This window comes from Myxine glutinosa, chromosome 3, assembly GCF_964187855.1.
Source record: "Myxine glutinosa chromosome 3, kmMyxGlut1.1, whole genome shotgun sequence".
NCBI classification, from domain to species: domain Eukaryota; kingdom Metazoa; phylum Chordata; class Myxini; order Myxiniformes; family Myxinidae; genus Myxine; species Myxine glutinosa.
The window spans coordinates 51,122,222-51,146,573 of NC_136263.1; the positions used below are offsets into that span (position 1 = coordinate 51,122,222).

At 47.4% G+C, this 24,352-nt stretch overlaps 1 protein-coding gene across 2 annotated transcripts in view; it reads left to right on the forward strand.

Annotated features, from left to right (window-relative positions):
* RNGTT (RNA guanylyltransferase and 5'-phosphatase) overlaps positions 1-23,482 on the forward strand; it is a 139,025-nt gene extending 115,543 nt beyond the window's left edge. The window contains exons 14-17 of one of the 2 annotated variants that reach the window (XM_068110882.2): positions 15,063-15,129; positions 15,326-15,449; positions 16,949-17,167; positions 23,266-23,482. In XM_068110882.2, the coding sequence (XP_067966983.2) occupies positions 15,063-15,129; positions 15,326-15,449; positions 16,949-17,148 (391 nt within the window). In that variant the 3' untranslated portion in view covers positions 17,149-17,167; positions 23,266-23,482. Of the gene's footprint in view, positions 1-15,062; positions 15,130-15,325; positions 15,450-16,948; positions 17,538-23,265 lie in introns of those variants that run through there. The other variant, XM_068110883.2, reaches the window with a different exon arrangement.
* Positions 23,483-24,352: the final 870 nt, after the last annotated feature.

Below are 24,352 nucleotides of genomic sequence, written 5' to 3' on the forward strand. Positions count from 1 at the left end.
TTTGGGATGACCACGTCTGCACAAGTTACCGATTATACTCGAAGTTGACTAGTCGCGCTATGCTAGGTCAATGAAGGAACAGACACACGGCTGGGTTTCAAATGACACGACTCCAAGGGTTCAGTTCTCAAGACCTCCGGAGGAGATTATATTCGTTACGGAAGGTCAGATTACAGGGACGAGAGGGACAGCAAAGGAAGATAGGCACTTAGACACAACCTTATATTAACCCCAACAGACGACAGGTAAACGGGACAAGGCTGACTCACACGGGGGTTGATGGCAGGAAAGCGGTTGTCGATGGCTCCAGGTGCACCTGGGCTCAGGGCAGGATCGACCCGGTTCGGTCCAGAGATGCGGAAGGTTGCACAGCGCTCGAGGTGGCGTCTTTTCGTCTCAAGCTGGGGGCGCATCTGACGTCACATCCGGCGCGGGGCCGCGTCTATCCGGCGGGGAGTGACATGCCCTCGGCTCGTTAGCTCCGCCTCGTGGAATCGGCACGTTGCTTCTCATTGGGTGCGTGCGGGGGGGTTACCGGCTCCGCCCTTGACGAGGAGCTGACAAGGAGCCCCTTTGTGGTAACCCCGTGGAGCGCATGGTCTGGAGCGCGTTGTCTGGAGCGCATTGTCGATGGCGGCTAACCGAGCCGGTGGGAGGACGCACACTCCCCCCCGCGCAGCGCCGTGCCCCTCTGTTGTTGTAGACGGGGAAGAAGATGGGAGGAGGTATGGGACAGGTCCTAAACTCACTACTGGTGCCATATAATCACATTCTGGTGCAACGAAGAGTCATAATTAATGGAAACGAGGCCTTAACTGACATAGACTAAGAATAACTAGCAAGATGTCCGAAAGTGGTCTACGTGTGGTGCGGTGGACCTGGGCACGACATTTAATGGGGGAAAAAGGGGAAGGTCGGCTCTACTGATTGTTGTTTACAGACAATGGGACTAGGGAATGGGGGATTGGGGATAGTTGGGGAGTATTGGGGAAAATAGGGGAATATTTACAAGCGGATATGGAGGCCAAATTCCATATTCGCAACATTGCACCCTTCTCTACCCTCGGGGCGTCCCGACCCGATAAATTTTTACCTACTTTAGTGTGGCACGCAATGTAGTTCCCTCTACTATTAACTCTACCCTGAGTGCGACAGTTTTACAGATATTCACAAATGAGTAAATATGTCCCCCTGCGACGTTGCACCCTTCTCCTCACAGAAACACACCCACAGGATAACCGAATCCGGAAAGAATCCTCAAACTAAACATACAGCCGGTAGGGAGCATTATTTACACAAGACTACGCTGATATTTACACTACGATCCAGGACCTGTTTTTGGAGGAACACATGCAGATGTTATGCATAGAGAGAGCACGCATGCTAGCATCGATACACCAACCCACGAGTGCTCTGTGGCCTACGGCCTTTAATAATGTGCAGAGCACCCCTTCCAAGCATCAAGCACCACCCCATCACACAGTGAGCACCATCCGGTGCACCAATAAAGTGTCTATAAATCACCGGTGGTGTCGCAGCCGGCCGATGTTCTGCCGCTGGTCTTGCCTTCGTGTGGTGCACTTGGCCTTCTTGCCTCTTTCAAAAAATAAAGAAAGGCGCCAACCGCGTCCATTTCTATATTGTGGCCTTCAGTGGTGTCAACTATAAGTGGTTCACCTGTTTGGCATAGGTGCCACGTTGACCCATAGGTCCTTCCACGGGTGGTGCTTGGCCGCAAAAGAACTGCGGTCCATTGTGGGTGGCCACAAACATTGCGGTCCGTATGGTGTATGGATCCAAGCAGCAAGCAGCGAAAGTGCAGGCCCACAACTGCGTAGCCAGCACCTCTCTCTCCTCTCTCTCTACCCCAAAGCCAGATCCTCGGAGGTGGGAGACAAAAGAAGCAGACAAGTGAGTAAGGTGGTAAGGGCGCAAAAGTGCACGCAATACAAGATGATGCACACTGGGGGGCACATGGGAACCAGGTGAGACAGGTACGTTCCTATCGTACGCCCCCCCCCCCCCCCCCCCACCAGGTAACCTACATGGCCCCTCCCTTACCCCTTACTGCATCCACAAAACACAACACTACCCATAAACATCTACTTTACAAATCAACAAACATCCCTACTGTCTTCCCCGTTCCTCCCATAAACCAAATTCGTCTTCTCTCCCTCCTAACCAATCAAATTTGCCATTTTCAACTCTCATCAAAATTTGCCATTTTCAACTCAACATCAAAATTTGCCATTACCAATTCATCATCAGTCCCTCCTAGGGAGGGAGAGATGGAATCACCCCAATGTCTCATCCACGTCGTGATGCGTCTCACAAATCCACAGCAATCTCATTTCCTGCTACAAACCAAGAAAACACAGGTGTGGAGTCATCATCATCACCTCAGGTAAGTGGCTGCGTATGGTGCGACAGGTTCATCAATCCTAACTATCTCCTAAATGACTTTAACAACTTTACACTACCCGGGGTCTTTCTCCGGCCAAACCATTGGCCCTCTTACACTATGGGTTCTAAAAACCAATTCCCATTGGCCAAACTGTGGTGCTCTTCAATTTGGGGTCTCACTCCCCCGATTCATCTCCCGGTGCCCTCGCACAATTTCTGGGCTGTGGCGTGTACCTCTCCCAGCGGGTCTACCCACCTGCACACCTCCACCACTGTAGTTGCCTCCGAGCTTACCTGTTCCTTACCCTAACCTATCTACCTGGGGAAGGCCCTCTGGCGCTCTCCCCACTCCGTGCCCTCTCTGGCACTGGGCTGCCCGATCCACACCCGGGATCCTCAGGCACCCACTCACAACTACCGGCTCCCAGAGCCCACCTGCGGCCTCACCTGGCCGACATCCTCACAGTGGTGGAGTGCCCAACCAACTACACACACTAACAGGCTACACGCCCAGCCATTTCCACAACACTAATGCACCCATCCACAATACCATTCTGCAACCGCACCACAAATGCCAATATCCAACCACAATTTACCTGCACCCTCTACCTAACACTTACACTACCCGCCCCGGGTACTCGTGAAAGGGGTCCACTCTTCCCCCATCCACACCTTCGCACCATGCACACCACTCCGTACCACTCACTCCAACTCTCTCCACACACCTGTACCTGCACACCTGTGCTCTCACACCTGGTGCCACCTGCACCCTTCTCTCCCCAAGCGCATTCGCGCTGATCCACACACTCACTACTCATACACTACACTGCTCCACACACCTGTCCAGTTGCACACCTGTGCAATCACACCTGTTCAATTCTCAACCAGCATCATCTCATCTAACTACTCCCCTCTGAAACTTGCGCTTCCCAGTCGTCCCTTTAAACTATTGCGCTCCCTCGTCATTATCATCCACACTAATCTACCTGCGTCCCCACTACAGGTATCAGTCACTAACTAAACTTAACGTTACCTACTGTCATCTTCTCGAGATCCCTACCGTTATATCCTCACCCTCCCGGGCTAGTTTCCACTGCCATCAACCCCATAAGCTATTGCTCCTTTGCCCCCACACATGGAAAGGGTGGCAGGGATGCCATCCCACCACGTCGGGGGTCTCTCACTACCAATTTTGCACATCAAATTTCAACAAATTAAAAATTTGCCAATCACTACCCATCATCTGCCAATCACTACTGCCAATCCCTTGCCAATCATCAAATTTTGTTTTTCTCCAATTTTGGGTCCAAAACACGAACCTCATCATCCAGTCTACTCACTAATACCTCTCGGTGCGCCAATCCCTGTCCAAAGCCCGGCTTCGTAAAGCCAAGCAATGGATGCTGGTTGTTTTGTGCCAGCGGCTGGATGCGTCCGGCACTCGGTGCAGGGAAGGAGGTTTACCCGGGCCGAGATCCCACGCACCATCTCGGCACGGAGCCATCCCATGGCTCGATCTCGGCCTGCCGGAATGCCTCACCAAAAAGTGGTCGCCATGACGACCCTTTCTATCGGGCTGCCCGCTCCGCCTAGTGGAGCACGGACGCGGCCGTTCAAAGCGAGGCCCAGCACGCACCGAGGGCCCGACTCGGCTATAAGTCGTTCTAAACTCTACCCCGTCTAACGTCGATGCTTCCTTCACCTGCATGCTTACATCCCGCAGCCCGTTCCTTGCTCACACATCCAGCCGTGCCCATGCTCCTCGTACCTTTCCTTACACACCTCGGTACACCCATTCCACTCACAGCCTTGGTCACACACCTGACCACCGAACACTTTGGCACACATTCGTTGGTCGCACACCTCACCAAAACACCGCTTCGCGCCCCCTCCTCTGTCACCTCCTCTGTGACAATCACAGGTGTGCCCTCATTCGCACACCCAACCATGTGCCTCACCACCAACTCCAGCGTGCATTCCCACTCACGCTCTACCATTCCAGGTGTGCATCCTTCCATCCCAGGTGTACATCCTCGCTCACCTGTCACAACCAACTCACTCTCCTTGTCACTCTCACTACTCTCACCTCCATTCTTGACAGCGCACTCACCCTTACTCTTGACAGCGCACTCTTTCCTCATGCACCTGTCCGTCACACACCTTTCTCGCGCACACTCTCCCGTTACACCCTCTGTAACACTCACCACAGGTGTGCATTCTTCCTTACTTCTGACAGCGCACTCTTTCCTCATGCACCTGTCCGTTACACACCTCTCTCGTGCACACCCTTGCGCACACTCTCCCGTCACACCCTCTGTAACACTTACCACACCGCGCTTCCATGTGCTCCCTCGCACACTCGCTACGACCGACTCACTCTCGCCAGCACCCTCACTCCTTGGCGTGCACTTTTTCCTCACACACCCCAGAGTCGGACTTTCTCGCACACCTCCTTTTTCGCACACCAGACCTGTCGCACACTTCACCAGTGGCCTCTCACGAACACCCGGGTCTATCTCGACCCCCAAGCTTCTTAAATCCCCTGGCGCATCATACGCACGACCATATTGGTCACCACTTACACCGGGTCCTCTTCCTCTTCGCTTCTCCTCCATCACCTGCGAATCCCTCATCCGGTTAATGAGCACATCATCACGATCCAAACACAGACTTTGGACCAATTCTTTTACTTCCTCCTTTATCTCTTTCTTATCCTCTCTCCGTCGCTTCTTAATTTCGCTCACCCCTTCTTCCACTTCTTCTAATTTTTGCTTCACCTCTTTTATTCCCCGGTACGTCTCCTCCAGCTCGTCCTCTAAGGCTACCTTGACCGTTTCCAGGTGCGTCCTCACCTGCCGGTCCTTCGTCTCCATTACCTCTATCACCTCGTCCAACCTCGTTGTCAGTCCCTCACGTACCATCTGACATTCCCTCTTTGTCGCTATCAAGTCGTTTTTTATGTCGTTTTGTGTCGCTTTCAACCCTCCTAATACCGCAGTGTTCCTTTGAACCTGCTCCGTTAGTCCTTTTTGTCCCTCCGTCAGCTGTTCTACTCCCAGCGTCAACTCCTCTATACCCCCTTGCAATTTTACAGTCCCCTTTCTCACCTCCTTCTCCATGCGCTCCTTACAGTGCCTCACCTCCTCGCGCACTCCTCCGACCTCCTCACTCACACCTCTTCTGATCTCTTCTCCCATCACTTGCATCTCCTGCCCAGATGCCACCCTCATCTGCTCCATTTCCTCCCTGTGAGCATCCAGTTTGGTTTCTACCCCCATTCTGACCCCCTCTATCTGCTGCCCCATTTGGTTAACTTCCCTTTCCGCTTGGTCCCTCATGTCCCTCAATTTGCCTTCCATGGTGTTTTCTAACCCCTCTAACCCTTTTTGCATCCCTTCCATTTGATTCTCTTGAGCGGCCATTCTGTTTTCTACCCCCGTTAACCCCTCCTGTATTTCCCCTAATCTATCGTCTAATTTCCCAAATTTCATGTCTAATCCCTTAAAATTATTGTCTAATCCCTTAAAATTATTGTCTAATCCCTTAAAATTATTGTCTAATCCCTCACTGGTACCCCTCGCTTCGTCCCTCATTACCCCTATTTTTCCCTCCAATCGCTCACCCTGAGCATCCATCCGGTTCCCCATTACCCCCATTTGGTCCTCCAATCGCTCACCCTGAGCATCCATCCGGTTCCCCAACCGCTCACCCAATCGCTCAATTTGGCTCTCCATACTCATCTGTACAGCTGCCTGTAACTGCGCAATGAGGGCCTGCATGTCAATCGGCTGCATGTTAAAGCCCGTTGATACAGCGGCCTCGGCTACCACGCGCTCTTGCGAGGCGCCATTTTGCGCGCCCGCTACTTCGTGCGTGACGGCGCTATTTTGCGAACCTGCCGCCCTCACTGCTTCGCTCTCCTCTTGTCCCTCAATTTGGTCCTGGATCGACCCTACCTCACTCTCCTTTACCGGACCCCAGCTGTCTTGATCCGCCATAGCGCGACTTTCAAAATTCGGTTTTTATTTTATTTTCGTAAAACAAATTCAAATTTCGCCGTTATAATTTCGCGCGGGAAACGCGCTCCGAATCGATTCTACTTTTTTTTTTTTTTTTTTTTGTATACAATATCGAGGCTCGTGAAAGAGCGAACATTAATCACATGAACACACAGAAAGACAAACCGACACATAAAACATATAACATAGGGAGCGGTAGACAAGATGGGGAGAGAGGGGGAAGGACACAAACACAACATTTGAGAGCAGGGACCGAGAGACATGGAGACATCGAGAGATCTGAGAGAGGGCGAGGGCTTTGGGGGGGGGGGGGGCGTGGGAAGGGGGCAGTGGGAGAGGTATAAAACATATGGACACTGCCAGGACTTCCAGGAAAGAAGTTGGAATTTCAAACAAGGTGGATCTGGGGTGAATTAGCGGGGGTAGAAAAGATCAAGGTTTTGGATGGGGGAAGATAAGAGATGGTGGTGAACAGCTGTTTTAAAGACCTGGAGGGAGGAGTGGGATTGAAGGGAGTGAGGGAGTTTGTTCCAGAGGCGGGAGAAAAGAGGAATGAAAGAGTGAAGGTGAGCGGAGAGCCGAGATTTCGGCAGTTTAACCATCAGAGGGTTGCTGGCAGATCTTGTGCGACCTGTAGGAATATTTGGGGGACAGAGCACAGAGAGAGCTGGGGGTGCAAGGCCGGAGAGGAGTCGGTAGAAGACAGAAAGACCACCTACCTGCCTGCGGTGAGTGAGTGAAAGGCCCTCAGAGATAGCTTCATCGCGGGAGATTCCAATAATTCTGAAAGCTTTGGTTTCAACAGCGTGAAGCCGAGCTAGGTGTGAGGCAGGAGCACCGGCCCATAGGGGAGAACAGTATTCCATTGAGCTGCGGATGAAAGCCTTGTATGTGGTGAGGAGCTCAGGTGTGCCGAGGAAGGACTTCGCACGACGGAGGATGCCCAGTCGGCGACTGGCTTTGGAGGCCAGCTTGGAAATGTGGTTTTCCCAAGAAAGATCATGGCAGATAGTGAGACCCAAAATCTTGAGCGACAGAACTTCTTGGAGAGGATTGTTGAGAAAGTAGATGGGAGGGTTGTCCAGTCGATCTTTTCGGAGAGACATAGTAAGAGTGTGAGATTTGTCAGGATTGAAAGACATGTTCCACTTGTTTGACCAGTCTGTGATTTTGTCCAGGTCTTCAGAGAGTGAGGAGGCAGCAGACTGCCGATCTGAGGGAAGAGGAATGGAGCGGCAGAGAGTGGAGTCATCAGCAAAGAGATAGAGAGGATTTTCGAGAGAGTCAGAGAGATCATTGATGAAGACCAGAAAAAGCACGGGGCCCAGAACACTGCCTTGGGGAACTCCAGCCTGAACAGGAAGAGGAGATGAGAGAAACCCATTCAGGGCCACACGTTGACGACGACTAGAGAGGAAGTCCGCCAGCCATGCGTGGAGATTTCCATGGATACCAAAGGAGGAGAGTTTGGTGAGCAGAGCGGGGTGCCAGACCGTGTCGAAGGCACGTGATATGTCGAGGGAGACAGCTCTAATTTCCTGTTTGGCATTGAGGACCTCCATCCATTGTTGAGACAGCAGAAGCAGCATGTCCAGAGTAGAGTGACCTGGTCTGAAACCAAATTGATGATCAGAGATCAAGCCATTGGAGAAGAGGAAAGATTTCATATCAGAAGCAATGATGGATTCCATGACTTTGCTGATAATTGGGAGAAGGCTGATTGGTCTGTAGTTGCTAGGATCTGTTTTTGCACCTTTTTTGTGCAAAGCGGTGATGTTGGCTGATTTCCAAGCAGATGGCAGTTGACCTTGAGCAAAAGAGAGGGTGAAGAGAACAGAGAGAGGGTGAGATAGAGCAGCAGAGCAGGATTTTAGGACCCGTGGGCTGATGCCGTCGGGTCCAGTTGCAGAATCAGAGTCGAGGGTTGACAGAAACTTTTCCACCTTGTCAGGAGGAAAGGACACGGAGTCCAGGAGCAGCAGGGTACGACTGGGTATGGTGGGTACAGAGAGGGATGGGTTTGGGACACAAGATTTAGAGGCAAACACAGAGTTGAGGCATTCAGCTTTTTCACGTGCGGAGTCAGCTGTGTAGCCGTTTGAGGTAAGGGAGGGGATGGAGGGGGAACAAACACCAGAAACGGATTTGACCAGACGCCACCAGGATTTGGAAGAGGGAGACAGATAAGAGAGTTCGGTCTTGAGAACGGAGAGATATTGTTTCCTGGCTCTCCTGAGGGTGGACACACACTTGTTTCGGGCTTTGTGAAAGGAAATGAGATTTCCTTCCGTTGGATTTGCTTTCCAGGAGACGAAGGCAAGTTGTTTCTGGGCAACAGCCTCACCACAAGATTCCGTGTACCATGGACGGGAGGAAGGGTATGACAACTGAAGACGAGATGGGATAAATCTGTGCATGAGAGAGAGCAATTTACTTTGGAAGAATTCCCAGGATGAGTTGATGTCAGAGGTGGTAGAGATGGGAGACCAGTCCAGATGATTGATGGCTGCTTGAAGACCGTGCCAGTTGGCCTGAGTGAAATGCCAGACTCGTCGACGCTGAGCAGGCTCCCTGAGGATGGTCAGAGAGATGTCCACTTTAACAAGGACATGATCAGATGATCCGATCGGAGCAGAAGAATGATACTTGATACTTTCAAATGATACTTGTTACAAATTTGGGCCTAATAAATTTAGTCCCGGGTTCGAATTCCACTCCTCGACACCAATTGTTACAGACGTGGCTTAGATGTTATTTCACCGAGCGGTTTTGGGATGACCACGTCTGCACAAGTTACCGATTATACTCGAAGTTGACTAGTCGCGCTATGCTAGGTCAATGAAGGAACAGACACACGGCTGGGTTTCAAATGACACGACTCCAAGGGTTCAGTTCTCAAGACCTCCGGAGGAGATTATATTCGTTACGGAAGGTCAGATTACAGGGACGAGAGGGACAGCAAAGGAAGATAGGCACTTAGACACAACCTTATATTAACCCCAACAGACGACAGGTAAACGGGACAAGGCTGACTCACACGGGGGTTGATGGCAGGAAAGCGGTTGTCGATGGCTCCAGGTGCACCTGGGCTCAGGGCAGGATCGACCCGGTTCGGTCCAGAGATGCGGAAGGTTGCACAGCGCTCGAGGTGGCGTCTTTTCGTCTCAAGCTGGGGGCGCATCTGACGTCACATCCGGCGCGGGGCCGCGTCTATCCGGCGGGGAGTGACACGCCCTCGGCTCGTTAGCTCCGCCTCGTGGAATCGGCACGTTGCTTCTCATTGGGTGCGTGCGGGGGGGTTACCGGCTCCGCCCTTGACGAGGAGCTGACAAGGAGCCCCTTTGTGGTAACCCCGTGGAGCGCATGGTCTGGAGCGCGTTGTCTGGAGCGCATTGTCGATGGCGGCTAACCGAGCCGGTGGGAGGACGCACACTCCCCCCCGCGCAGCGCCGTGCCCCTCTGTTGTTGTAGACGGGGAAGAAGATGGGAGGAGGTATGGGAAAGGTCCTAAACTCACTACTGGTGCCATATAATCACATTCTGGTGCAACGAAGAGTCATAATTAATGGAAACGAGGCCTTAACTGACATAGACTAAGAATAACTAGCAAGATGTCCGAAAGTGGTCTACGTGTGGTGCGGTGGACCTGGGCACGACATTTAATGGGGGAAAAAGGGGAAGGTCGGCTCTACTGATTGTTGTTTACAGACAATGGGACTAGGGAATGGGGGATTGGGGATAGTTGGGGAGTATTGGGGAAAATAGGGGAATATTTACAAGCGGATATGGAGGCCAAATTCCATATTCGCAACAATATATATATATTGTATTCAGACCCCTTCTCTTTTATCACATTTTGTTTTGTTGCAGCCTTATGCTGAAATCGTTTAAATTCATTTTTTCCCTCATCAATCTACACTCAATACCCGATAATGACAAAGAGAAAACAGGATTTTAGAAAGTTTTGCAAATTTATTAAAAAGAAAAACTGAAATATCACATTGACATAAGTATTCAGACCCTTTGCTATGACACTTGAAATTTAGCTCAGGTGCCTCCCATTTCTCTTGATCATCTTTGAGATGTTTCTACACCTTGATTGGAGTCCACCTGTGGTAAATTCAATTGATTGGACATTATTTGGAAAGGCACACACCTGTCTATATAAGGTCTCACAGCTGACAATGCATATCAGAGCAAAAACCAAGCCATGAGGTCGAAGGAACTGCCTGCAGAGCTCAGAGACAGGATTGTGTCGAGGCCCAGATCTGGGGAAGCCTACAAAAAAATTTCTGCTGCATTGAAGGTTCCCAAGAGCACAGTGGCCTCCATAATTTTCCCCCGTCGCACCGCGGAGCGAAAGAGGGACTATGGTTTTGCCCTCCGTCAGTGTGTCCGTGTGGGTGTGCGTGCATGCGTGCGTGCATATGCGATGGACCGCATTCGAATTTGGTGTGTGGGTGCAACCCACGTCAAAATCCAAGATGGCCGCCGCCATGTACGTCTGATGCCATGTATGTCTGAACCTTGTGAGCGGAATATCTTGAAAAATAAGCGAAGTACCAACTTCTAATCTGGTGTGTGGGTGTATCTAGGCATAAGGAAGAACGCCATTGAAAATTGGGTCGCCTAGTCAAAATCCAAGATGGCCGCCACCATTTATGTCTGAACCTTGTGAGTGGAATATCTTGAAAAATAAGCGAAGTGAATGAATATGAATGAATGAATGAATGATCGTTTTAAGGCCATTTTCCCCGCTGTCGCGGGGGTTGGCCTTGCGGGCCCCATGACAATCATGGTTCCCTGTTTGAGGCAATGTTTTTATGGCCGGATGCCATTCCTGACGCCAAGAAAAATAAATAAATAAAAATAAGCGAAGTACCAACTTCTAATCTGGTGTGTGCGTGTATCTAGGCATAAGGAAGAACGCTATTGAAAATTGGGTCGCCACGTCAAAATCCAAAATGGCTGCCACCATATATATGTCTGAACCTTGTGAGGGAAATATCTTGAAAAATAAGCGAAGTACCAACTTATAATCTGGTGTGTGGGTGTATCTAGGCATAAGGAAGAACGCTATTGAAAATTGGGTCGCCGAGTCAAAATCCAAGATGGCCGCCACAATATATATGTCTGAACCTTGTGAACAAAATATCTTGAAAAATAAACGAAATACTAACTTCTAATCTGGTCTGTGGGTGTATCTACGCATAAGGGAGAACTCTATTGCAAATTGGGTCACCACGTCAACATCCAAGATGGCCGCCTCCATGTATGTCTGAACCTTGTGAGTGGAATATCTTGAAAAATAAGCGAAGTGCCAACTTCTAATCTGGTGTGTGGGTGTATCTACGCTTAAGGAAGAACGCTATTGAAAATTGGGTCGCCACGTCAAAATCCAAGATGGCCGCCTTGCGTCTTCCACTTTGTCAACTCGCATCACTTCACCGACGGGGGACCTCGGCATAACGCTTGTTCTTAAATGGAAGAAGTTTGGAACAACCAGGATTCTTCCTAGAGCTGGTCGCCCGGCCAAACTGAGCACTCGGGGGAGAAGGGCCTTGGTAAGAGAGGTGACCAAAAACCCGATGGTCACTCTGGCTGAGCTCCAGAAATCCTGTGTGGAGATGGGAGAAACTTCCAGAAGGACAACCACCACTGCAACATTCCACCGTTCTGGGCTTTATGGCAGAGTGGCCAGACGGAAGCCTCTCCTCAGTGAAAGACACATGAAAGCCCGCTTGGAGTTTGCAAAAAAGCACCTAAAGGACTCTCAGACTGTGAGAAATAAGATTCTGTGGTCTGATGAAACCAAGATTGAACTGTTTGGCCTCAATGCTAAGCGTCATGTCTGGAGGAAACCAGGCACCACTCATCACCTGCCAAATACCATCCCAACGGTGAAGCATGGTGGTGGCAGCATCATGCTGTGGGGGTGTTTTTCAGCAGCAGGGACTGGGGGACTGGTCAGGGTTGAGGGAACAATGAACGGAGCAAAGTACAGAGATATCCTTAATGAAAACCTGAAACAGAGCGCGCAGGACCTCAGACTGGGCCGAAGATTCACCTTCCAACAGGACAATGACCCTAAGCACACAGCCAAGACAACGCAGGAGTGGCTTAGGGACAACTCTGTGAAGGTCCTTGAGTGGCCCAGCCAGAGCCCTGACTTGAACCCAATCGAACATCTCGAGAGAGACCTGAAAATGGCTGTCCACCAATGGTCCCCATCCAACGTGACAAAGCTTGAGAGGATCTGCAGAGAAGAATGGCAGCAAATCCCCAAATGCAGCTGTGCAAAGCTTGTCACGTCGTACCCAAAAAGACTCGAGGCTGAAATCGCTGCCTAAGGTGCTTCAACTAAATACTGACTTAAGGGTCTGAATGCTCATGTCAATGTGATATTTCAGTTTTTTCTTTTTCATAAATTTGCAAAACTTTCTAAAATCCTGTTTTCTCTTTGTCATTATCGGGTATTGAGTGTAGATTAATGAGGGAAAAAATGAATTTAAACGATTTCAGCGTAAGGCTGCAACATAACAAAATGTGAAAAAGTGAAGGGGTCTGAATACTTTCTGAATGCACTGTTTCTTCCACCTCGTTTTCTGATGGCCACCTACCTGCATCATGGAAAATCTTCATTGTTAGCTGAATTCATCAAAATGGTGGCAAAACCCATCTCTCTTAATGAAAGACCAGCCAGTATTCTCCATATCGTGATAAAATCGTTAATTGCAGCAGACCTCAAGACCCGTCTTTTCTTTAAGTCTGATCTCTTGCCATCACTTTGGCTTTCGCCAAGGTCATTATAGTTAGGACATGCAGTGGATGGATGCACTCTATCTCAAACAAGATATTGTTCTGTCAGCCCGAACATTTAACACCGCAGGGTGATGAATGGCCGTAACGGTTTTTCAATTCTGAGGCATGTAGCCGAAACTTGCGGTTGGCCCGTTGTGTGCGAGTGAAGGAACCAAAGTGCTTACCTGCACAAAGCTCACGGGGTTTTATCCGAAACCCACAGAACAAATAAACACAACAAATGAAATGCACAATTATGAATTAAATTAAATTAAATGTAATGAATAAAAAAATGAACAGTGAGGTAAGTCTAATATTTCCTACTGGAGGATCCTCCAATCAGACACAGACACACACAAGGGGAAAGATTAGATAAAGTACAGAGATTACATAAATAAAGTAGATAAAGTACAGATAGAGTACAAGCTGGCCGGCACTCACCTTGGCGTCCAAACTACGCCTGGGAGCTTGATGGTCACGGCAGTCCGTGCAGCCACCCACGCAGGAAACGCTCCAACAAATGGCACCCAAAACGCCCAGGCACGAGCAAGCAGCTAACTGGCCCTTCTTCGCTTCCAAAACCAAGCGAGACGTGGCTCTCTCCTCCCCCCAAAAGCGCCACAGTCACCACACCCCCTCCTCCAACGTTGCAAAAGTTCCAAAGCTCCGACATGTCCCCTCTCCTGCACACCCGAGACAACAGCGACCGCTTGAGATGAGAGCCAAAACGAGAGAGAGAGACAGTCGGCCAGATTCTTCTTCCTCCTAGAACCTTCTTGCTCTGACGTCACCCTGGCGTCAAGCCGACCAATGGCCGAGCGCTATTTGATTACCCCATCTCCACGACCAATGATGAACTTTGGGGCGTGGCCTGCTGGCTTTACTTGGCTTGAGCGTCATTAAGGCGAAGCTTACTCGCCTATCAAGAATATTCGGGCTTGCAGGGGACTATTGGTGGTGGTGGTGGTGGTGTTGTTGTTGTTGTTGGCGTAACTATGGTTTTTATGGCTGGCCTTGTTATGAAAAAAAATGTAGGGAAAAGCCACAGGAGGCAATCACATACCAGGGAAACTAATCTTAACTCTGCCCCCTTTGTGTTGACACAAGCTCCACCCCCTTGTGAAGACAGAAACAATCTTAAGCTCACAGTTTTCCAACTTAAATACATCGAGATTGGCTTCCCACTCACCTCGCACGCAGTCCATACTACCCTACACAGTTCTATCTCCACTATGGTATGTCATGACCTATCCCCACAAATGTAACAATATCAAGGCTATCTCACTGGACATCTCCCATGCATTTGATTCAGTCTGGCTGGCACTTTGCCATGATTTACAAATTGTCAGCTAAATGGGATCCACCTCTGAGATTGGCTGTTTCCCTTTTCCTGGTAATTCATTGTACCCTATTGTTCTACTCTTCTATGAGACTCGATACCTGTATAATAATGTCCACAAACTTCTATTTTATACAGTCACCTCAATATTTTGCATAATTTCATGCATTTTGCACCACTTCTAGCACATGGTTTTGCTCTGTCAATTGCTGAGCCCATTCACTTGTTTGTAAGAGCATTCATATTTATGAAATTTGATTATTTGTGAATGTAGATGGAGTTTGTTGTTTCATTATTAATTTCCTCCTTTAACCTTTAACCATTATTAATTTCCTCCTTTAAAGTATTGCTAGCTGCCATTGTTTTGAACCTGAGAATCACAGTTGGATGCAAGTGCAATCATAATAATAATAATAATAATCATAGGAATAATAATAACACATGTAGTTTATATCTGGGGGAGGGAAGGTCCACACTGTTGAGGTTCTGCGTGGGCACAGGTTCCTCGTTCAAAACCTGGGACTGCTGTTCGTGGGGCAGCTTGATACTCCTCTGTCACAAATGAAGGTAAAGTATGACCTCCAACTTAACCTTGTTATTATTATTATTATTATCATCTTGATGTATAAATTGCCAATAATGGCCAACCATGTTTTTGAATGTTGATGTGTTTCATAGGAAAGCAAATATAGTGGAAAGTTGTTTTGTTGTTCTTTTTTTGTTTGTTTGTTTTTCCTGGGGAACCCGGGCTGTGCTGGTGCAGGTCACAAAGGAGCTTCGTCAGTACGATAACAAGATAATCGAGTGCAAATTTGTAAACAATGAGTGGGTGTTCATGAAGCAGAGACTGGATAAGAGTTTTCCAAACAGCTATGAAACTGCAATCGGTGAGTTTTGCCATGTGTGGCATTTCTATTCCTTGACAAAGTATTTAGGTCCCACAGTTTTTTATTTCCTCTCTGCAAGAGTGAGGCTCATGGAAGAGCAAGGCTAAATTGACAGTGGGGATAGTGGGGCAATAATGACACATCCAGCAATGGAATTAATGAAAAAGAAAGGAAGAGAGAGAGAAAGGAAGGTAACATTGAAATCAGCAAGAGGGTTGGGTTAGGAAGGGTTAATGGGTGGTAATAAAAATCATGGGTCCGGATGGGGGATGACACGAGGTGGTGGTACACTGCCAGCTTGAAGCCTTGGAAGCAAGAGTGGGAAAGGTGGCCTCTGGAAGGTGGTTCGATTGATGGGAGAAGTGAGGAATAAGAGTTGATGTGTGCAGTCAGTCTGGATTTTGGAAGTTTAACCAGGAGGGGTTACTGGATCCCATGCATACTGGAAGTTGCACGTTTACATTAGTTTAATTTTTCAAAAACATTATTTGGGGTTGGACTTGATACGTTGTCCATGCCATCTCTATATACAGTCTACTGACTCTTGTTATATTGTGTAAGTTAGGCTCTAAATTCCCACCTTTACAGGGGGAACATATCTACATATCGTCACGTTAGAGGCGTCCGTTAACATGGTCGCTCTGAGCTAGAGATGTATAAATGCCTCCACAGATGCTGAAATGGTGTTTAAGATGTTACTGCGTTCAGAATTACTAGGGTTCCCCAAGAGAGGGATGCTGCCTCTGCCAAGGTTTAATCCCAACTCCAACCCGAACTCCAAAAGTCCAACATAAAACTATCACTCCAACTCAAATACTAGAACTACTATTGCCGCACGCAGCCAGTCAAGGCCCTCGTTAACTTTGGCACCGCCTTTTTGGGTGGCGCGTCCCGCTCTGTGGCCGTCTGATTCTTTGGGCATGCTATCTTCTGGGCCGTCCCGTCTCACGGGACATATCTTGTATCTTGCTCTACACTGTCATAAAGTGAACACTCACTGCCTCCTCCTCAGTGCATGCTGAACAAGACAACTTATTCTAACATTTTCCCTGTGTTACTAAAGTAATATAATCTACATGGTCACACAGTGCATGATATTCTTACCACAATCTAGCAATGGAGCCTCCCGCTTCCACTTAGCAATATATTCTGTTGTGGTCTTTTTGTTTTGCTTGTGGAGTTGTGGGTTGTACTTCCTTTTTCAGGGCCTTTATTGTCCTTATAAAGTTACTTTGAAGACTTTAAGAGTTCACCTCAAAGTTTGGATGTACATCACATGTTTTTTAAATGAGGCAGGAAGTGCAGATTATTCCCAACCTGACGGTTATTGGTGAGACAGCTGAGTTTTTATGAAGGCACTCCAATCCGATAGTGACACGGTAATGTTCTTCAGACTAGTTGAAGTTCCGCAAACCTAGAATCCAAACATTTAATACTGCTGCCTTCTGTTAGATGTGAACCCACAACCTTGAGGAATTATCATCATACCTGTCCCACAGGTGTCTGCAAGACGATCACACACCCCATCAACAAAGAGGTTCTCTTCAAGATGATCGACCAAGTAGAGAAGAAACGCAGTCAGGTATCATCCTCTCCACAGCCCCTCCCAGCCGTTTCTACACAAAAGACAGTCAGGAAGTTGCCACACTCTGAAGAGACTGGGCTCATGCCTCCACCTGCCAAGTGCTCTCGGACTTAAACTGGTGCCACCAACCCAGGCAAGGACTGGTGATGCTACACTATTTGAGAACCTCTGTTACAAAGTCACCACTTTGATTCATTCACTCTGATGTTTGTAAACTGTCGGTGCATGAGTTTTAGCAATGTTTCTGTTGATATTTTGACTGAAGGGTGGCCGTTTCCTAATTAAGGACTTTGATAGTTTTATATTTTATTTAAAGTGTAAACATTTGCTTTTTTGTCCCATTTGTAGGATGCACATGAATGTAGTAAAATAATCTATTGGTGTAATGTTTGCCTTGATGTTTGAGAAGGCTGACTGTAGGCCTGTTCATGCGTTTCGGCTTTTAATGTAAATAAGATGTGCGTACACATTATTTTTTGTAAATACATTTGATGTAAATATGACATGCCTTGTAATGGCTGTTTGTTAGGCAGAACTTTTGCGTCCAATCCGATAGTGACACGGTAATGTTCTTCAGACTAGTTGAAGTTCCGCAAACCTAGAATCCAAACATTTAATACTGCTGCCTTCTGTTAGATGTGAACCCACAACCTTGAGGTGTCTGCAAGGTCACCAGGTCACTCTACTCTGGACATGCTGCTTCTGCTGTCTCAACAATGGATGGAGGTCCTCAATGCCAAACAGGAAATCAGAGCTGTCTCCATTGACATATCACGGGCCTTTGATACGGTCTGGCACCCAGCTCTGCTCACCAAACTCTCCTCCTATGGTATCCATGGAAATCTCCATGCATGGCTTGCGGACTTCCTCTCTGGTCGTAGTCAACGTGTGGCCCTGAATGGATTTCTCTCATCTCCCCTTCCTGTTCAGGCTGGAGTTCCCCAAGGAAGTGTGCTGGGCCCTGTGCTTTTTCTGGTCTTTATCAATGATCTCTCCGACTCTCTGGAAAATCCTCTCTATCTCTTTGCTGATGACTCCACTCTCTGCCGCTCCATTCCTCTTCCCTCAGATCGGCAGTCTGCAGCCTCCTCACTCTCTGAAGACCTGGACAAAATCACAGACTGGTCAAACAAGTGGAACATGTCTTTCAATCCTGACAAATCTCACTCTCTTACTATGTCTCTCCGAAAAGATCGACGTCAACCCTCCCATCTACTTTCTCAACAATCCTCTCCAAGAAGTTCTGTCGCTCAAGCTTTTGGGTCTCACTATCTGCCATGATCTTTCTTGGGAAAACCACATTTCCAAGCTGGCCTCCAAAGCCAGTCGCCGACTGGGCATCCTCCGTCGTGCGAAGTCCTTCCTCGGCACACCTGAGCTCCTCACCACATACAAGGCTTTCATCCGCAGCTCAATGGAATACTGTTCTCCCCTATGGGCTGGTGCTCCTGCCTCACACCTGGCTCGGCTTCACGCTGTTGAATCCAAAGCTTTCAAAATCATTGGAATCTCCCGCGATGAAGCTATCTCTGAGGGCCTTTCACTCACTCACCGCAGGCAGGTAGGTGGTCTTTCTGTCTTCTACCGACTCCTCTCCGGCCTTGCTCCCCCAGCTCTCTCTGTGCTCTGTCCCCCAAATATTCCTACAGGTCGCACAAGATCTGCCAGCAACCCTCTGATGGTTAAACTGCCGAAATCTCGGCTCTCTGCTCACCTTCACTCTTTCATTCCTCTTTTCTCCCGCCTCTGGAACAAACTCCCACACTCCCTTCAATCCCTCTCCTCCCTCCAGGTCTTTAAAACAGCTGTTCACCACCATCTCTTATCTTCCCCCATCCAAAACCTTGATCTTTTCTACCCCCACTAATTCACCCCAGATCCACCTTGTTTGAAATTCCAACTTCTTTCCTGGAAATCCTGGCAGTGTCCATATGTTTATACCTCTCCCACCCCCCCCCCCTTTCACATGCCTGCCCCCCAAAGCCCTCTCCCTCCCACAGATCTCTCAATGTCTCCATGTCTCTCGGTCCCTGCTCTCAAATGTTGTGTTTGTGTCCTTCCCCCTCTCTCCCCATCTTGTCTACCGCTCCCGATGTTATTTGTTTTATGTGTCTGTTTGTCTTTCTGTGTGATTAATGTTCGCTCTTTCACGAGCCTCGATCTTGTATACAACAACAACAACAACAACAACAAAAAAAATATATATATAACGTAATCCGGCTGCACGCATTAACACTTTTGCATTTCCATTGTCGGTGGAAGTGGGGGTTTGGGGGCGGGGTGGGGGGGGGGGAGTTTGTTTCGTCAATGTCGTGCATCGTGTTCTGCCATTGGTCATACTTGCTTTATGCCAGATTCAAATTTGGTTGTTTACTTTTAAATGTTGTTACCACCACATCAGCGATGTCAATGCTACCTGCTGTTCCATAATGTGGCTCGTTTTAACAATTCGGTCTTAAACTTTCCAAATTGCTTTGGTCGTCCTCCTTTTCAGTTTAGCGAGATCGACATCGACTATGTTGTAGAATGAAACATGATCGCTCACTGCATATTTGCAGAGCACTCTCGATATCATCGTATGTTTGCCACACCAAATTGCACAGGCAGTTCATCCAACACTGAAAGTCTGTCCTTTTGTCATTTCGTCATTACTACCGTATCCGATCTCCTTTTTTGTTGAACGAGCCACCTTTACGTATTTTGATGGTGATGATAGGTTTTTACGAGTCCGGAGTTGTCCTCCACTATCGGTACCCAGCACGGTGCCGCAGTGGACAGCCAGCACTGGCAGTGCAAAGTATTTATTCGCAAGATTGTGCAGTTTTTTACTTGCCGGAAAAGATCCGGCAAGTATATTGATCGGTTGGTTTGTCTGTTTGCCTGTTTGTCTGTCTGTTCGCAGTACTACGTCTACACCGTTGCACGTAGAATCGCCAAATTTTACACACATATTTGTCTTGCCCTGGAATAGACTGTGCCCAATTTTTAACTCTCTCGGCCCAAGGCCTCCATGATGACGTCATAATTTGATAATTCGACGAGTACAAAACGTCATCCAATCAAGATGCAATTTCTTGAGCGCCATGTCGGCATAAAGTGGTGGAGAAAAAAAAATAATGATGACGTCATCGGTCACGTAGTTCGGCCGCCATCTTGGAAAAACGGAAGAACTTTGCACCTCTATAATCTCCGAAAGTGCTGAATAGAAAAAATTGAGACATGGCTCATTGTAAAGAACTCTCCAAGGGGAATAAAATATGTTAGTGATGATGTCATAGGTGCCTCCATTTTGACGTCATAATTTGACAAGTACAAAACTTAATCCGATCAAGATGAAATTTCTTGAGCATAATCTAGGAATAAATTAGTTTAGAAAACAAATAATGATGACGTCATCGGTCACGTGGTTCGGCCGCCATATTTGTCCAAAATGGCCAATAAAAAAAAAAAGTATATTCTGGCAAGTCCAGGGTCTCTGACCGATTTTTCATCTGTTTGTCTGTTTGTTCGCAGTACTACGTCTACACCATTGCACGTAGAATCGCCAAACTTTACACACGTATTTGTCTTGCCCTGGAATAGACTGTGCCCAATTTTTAACACTCTCGGCCCAAGGCCTCCATTATGATGTCATAATTTGATAATTCGACAAGTACAAAACTTCATCCAATCAAGATGCAATTTTTTTAGCGACACGACGGCATAAACTGGTGGAGAAAAAAAAAATGATGACGTCATCGGTCACGTGGTTCAGCTGCCATCTTGGAAAAACCGAAAAACATAGCACCTCTACATCTCCGAAAGTGCTGAATAGAAAAAATTGAGACTTGGCTCATTGTAAAGAACTCTCCATGGGGAATAAAATATGTTAATGATGATGTCATTGGCGCCTCCATTATGATGTCATAATTCGACAAGTACAACGCTTGATTCGATCAAGATGAAATTTCTTGAGTATCATCAAGGAATAAATTAGTTTAGAAAACAAATGATGACGTCATCGGTCACGTGGTTCGGCCGCCATATTTGTCCAAAATGGCCAATAAAAAGTACATCCCGGAAAGTCCTCGGTATCTGACCGATTTTTCATTTTGTTGCTGTTTTTTTTTTTTTTTTTTTTTTTTTTTTGCAGCTTCATGTTTCAATGATTGGTAAAGAATGTACCACGTAATTGAAGAATGGAACATCTGACTGCAAGCATACACCCCAAAAGTTATTTTGCCCATTATTGAAACCAATAATCCCTGGTGTTGGGCTAGCGGCTGGGGTGCCGGCTTAGGATCCTGGGTTCGAATCTCGGTCGATCGCCGAATTAATGCCAGGGGGGTTGACTCAGCCTGTCATCCTTCCGAGGTCGGCTAATTGAGTACCAGTTCACTGGTAATTCCCTGTTTGTCGTTGAAGGCGGCAAAAAGGGTTGGCGTCAGGAAGGGCATCCGGCCGTAAAACATTGCTTCAAAAAGGGGACCAAAAAACAACAACTACCACGGTCCCCGAAAAGGCCAACCCCCGCTTTGCGGGGAAAAATGGCCTCTAAACGGTGGTATTGAAACCCAAAGGTTTCACTCGACAAGAGAAACGGCTTGGATCCGGGACTTGAGAGCCCTTTACGTAAGTTACTCAGAATGTTTGTAGTTTCCCCCTTTGATACTTTTATCCCGATATTTGCTGAAACATAAGCCCTTTTGTACATTTGTTTTGACCTGTACATACGTTCTCCGAACTGCATGACGATCTGAAGAATGGCATTTAAAACGCCTTTTGTGAAAAACAGCTTTTCACTTTGGTCACTTTTTTTATTGTCAAATGTTAAGAATATCGATTTTGGGCGTTGGGGTGGAAAAAGGGGTTGGAGGTGGGGTTGAGGGATTGGGGGGCTGTGGGGAAGGGGAGGTTTGTTCAAACAAAGCACAATTTGTGATATTAAACTATTTCACACCATATTGTCCTACACTTTGTCTCAAGTATGACGGAAATAATCCTTGTAATGGAGGGGTTGCAGAGTGCAAAGGTTTTTGAAATGTCTGTACTTTTATCTGCCTTTGTGAGGAATTAGGTAAACTCTCTTGTCTACTAAATTGGATGATGAAACAAGATGGTTTTATTAAGAATTCACAGGAGTGAAAATGGACGTTAAGCGGGTGTCCCATCTGTCGGCATTCGTTGGTGTCCTTCACGAAGAGAAGGAGAGCAATCGCTGTCACGATGGCCAAACAATTCCAAAATTCCCTCGCTTTCCCCCTGTCCTTATGGAACAAAATGCAAAAGGGCCAACCCCCTAAGGGTTGGGGGTCGGTTGGGGGGGGGTGGGGGTCGCTGCACCCCTTAGCTGGGCATGCAGAGTCGTTGTAGTTGTTCTAGTTCCAGTTCCCCATGGAAGATAAAGATAATACACACTTGACTATAATTACATTTGGAACCCCTCCCCTCACTATGGCCATGTACATGTATGAAAATGAATGGGTGGCCAGAATAGTGGGTCAGCAAATAAACAAGCAAACCGTGTAAGCGGAACAAATGAGGTATGAGGGATTGACGCTTCTTGCTGGTGGTAATTGTTTCAGCCAGAGACCATGCAGGTCAGTGCTTTGAGCACAGACGGAATGATCTCACTCAGAATGAGGATGTAGCTGTTTGGAGAAACTGACCTCTCGACCATCATTGCGCTGCTTTTGCTCGTATATCTCGCCCACCCTCTGTCTGAGGATTTTTCACTCCACACTCTTTGAAACGTGCCGCAGTATCCCTACGCAAAGCGCATGTAGTTCGAACCACGCCTCCCAGTGTCCGTTCAAGGGGTGGGCCCAATGGGTAAGGGATTCAGAAGGGTAAAAATAAATATAACAGGGATGCGGCATTGAGGGGACTACCAGATCCATGGGACCTTTGTGGCCTTCCTACGCCAATGTAACATTTTGCAATAAACAGATCACAACTGGGGGTCTTTCCTCCAGACCATACCGTCCATGTGACATGTTTGCTTGTCATAACAGGGTGACAAGAAAAAAATTCATAGCCACCCTGTTTATTCTGGCTGACCAACCCCCTAATATGGGAAAGCAGAAGTAGTAGGTTTATTCTGGGTTGGGGCATAAATGTAGTAGAATGTGATGGACTCACTCATGGTAAATAAAAAAGAAGCTTGTACTGCATCTTACTGACCATTTAGATTTGGGAGCGTGGAAATGATGTAGTATCGATAATCTGTCCTCATTTGTGTCGTTCCTATAGAAGAAAGAATGCGGGTTTCTGAACTTTGGAGAGACTAGTTGGAAATACTCCGGCGAAGTGGGAAGCAAAATATAATCGCAGATTCAGCGAGCTCTTCATAGCTGATTGCTCCGAGGAAACTCCACTTAGAATCTCCATTGAAAGAAAGTTTCTTCTTTTGGTGAAATATTTCTTTATTTGCACCAATAATAAAGATCTTGCCAGGCCTGTGAACAGTCATTGCTTCCAGGATTATCTTTATTATTAATATTATATAATCCTGTAGGAGAGGAGATGTCATGTTCTTCCTCTTTCCTTTGCCTCCGTTTTAGTCCCCTACCAGGAGGCGACTGACAATTTTTCCTGCCTGTCTGTCCATCCGTCCCGCCTGTGGTTTTTCCAGACTTTTCTCCCATATCCTTTAACATATTCAACTGAAACTTGATACATGGCTTTATTATTACGAGTTACAAAACAAGTTTGAGTGTCGGGACGTTTCATCAGTTTTTCACAGTTATGCCCTTTTTGCTTGGAACAAGAACATTCATTGGAACTCGGTTGGGAACATTTATTGCAAAGCAATTCTCCCTCTTGTTTTTTCTCTCTTTCTCTCTCGTTCTTTCCAACAATTACCATTCAATATTGTACACCATTGCTTCATTAACCAGCAATTCCTCTTCAATTTAGGAATCTAGGTACCTTGGCCCAAAACAGTGACTCCTTTTTATTAATTTATTTTCGATTTAGGCCTCTGTTTCCATTTCTAAGGGGTCATAGGTGAAAGATGATGACTATTCACTTGTTTTCCTTGCATTCCGCTGTATTTGAGTTGATACAGATACCATTTGGCACAAACAACCACTATTGGGATGCGGAGAATCTTTTTTGGATTAGAGTTGTTTTTAGGGGGTTATCCAGAGGTCAAAGGTCAGCATTAGTTGCACAGTTAAAGTTTATGGCTTGACATGCCTCTTTCAATAAATTCAATAAGTCCAACCAACAATTGGCAAACCAGTACCCACAACCTTCACGAACTAATGCAGGTATACTTTGATCTGGTGTCTTTATTTTTTCTCTTTTGCAGGTGTCAAGGTTCAAAATTGGTTAC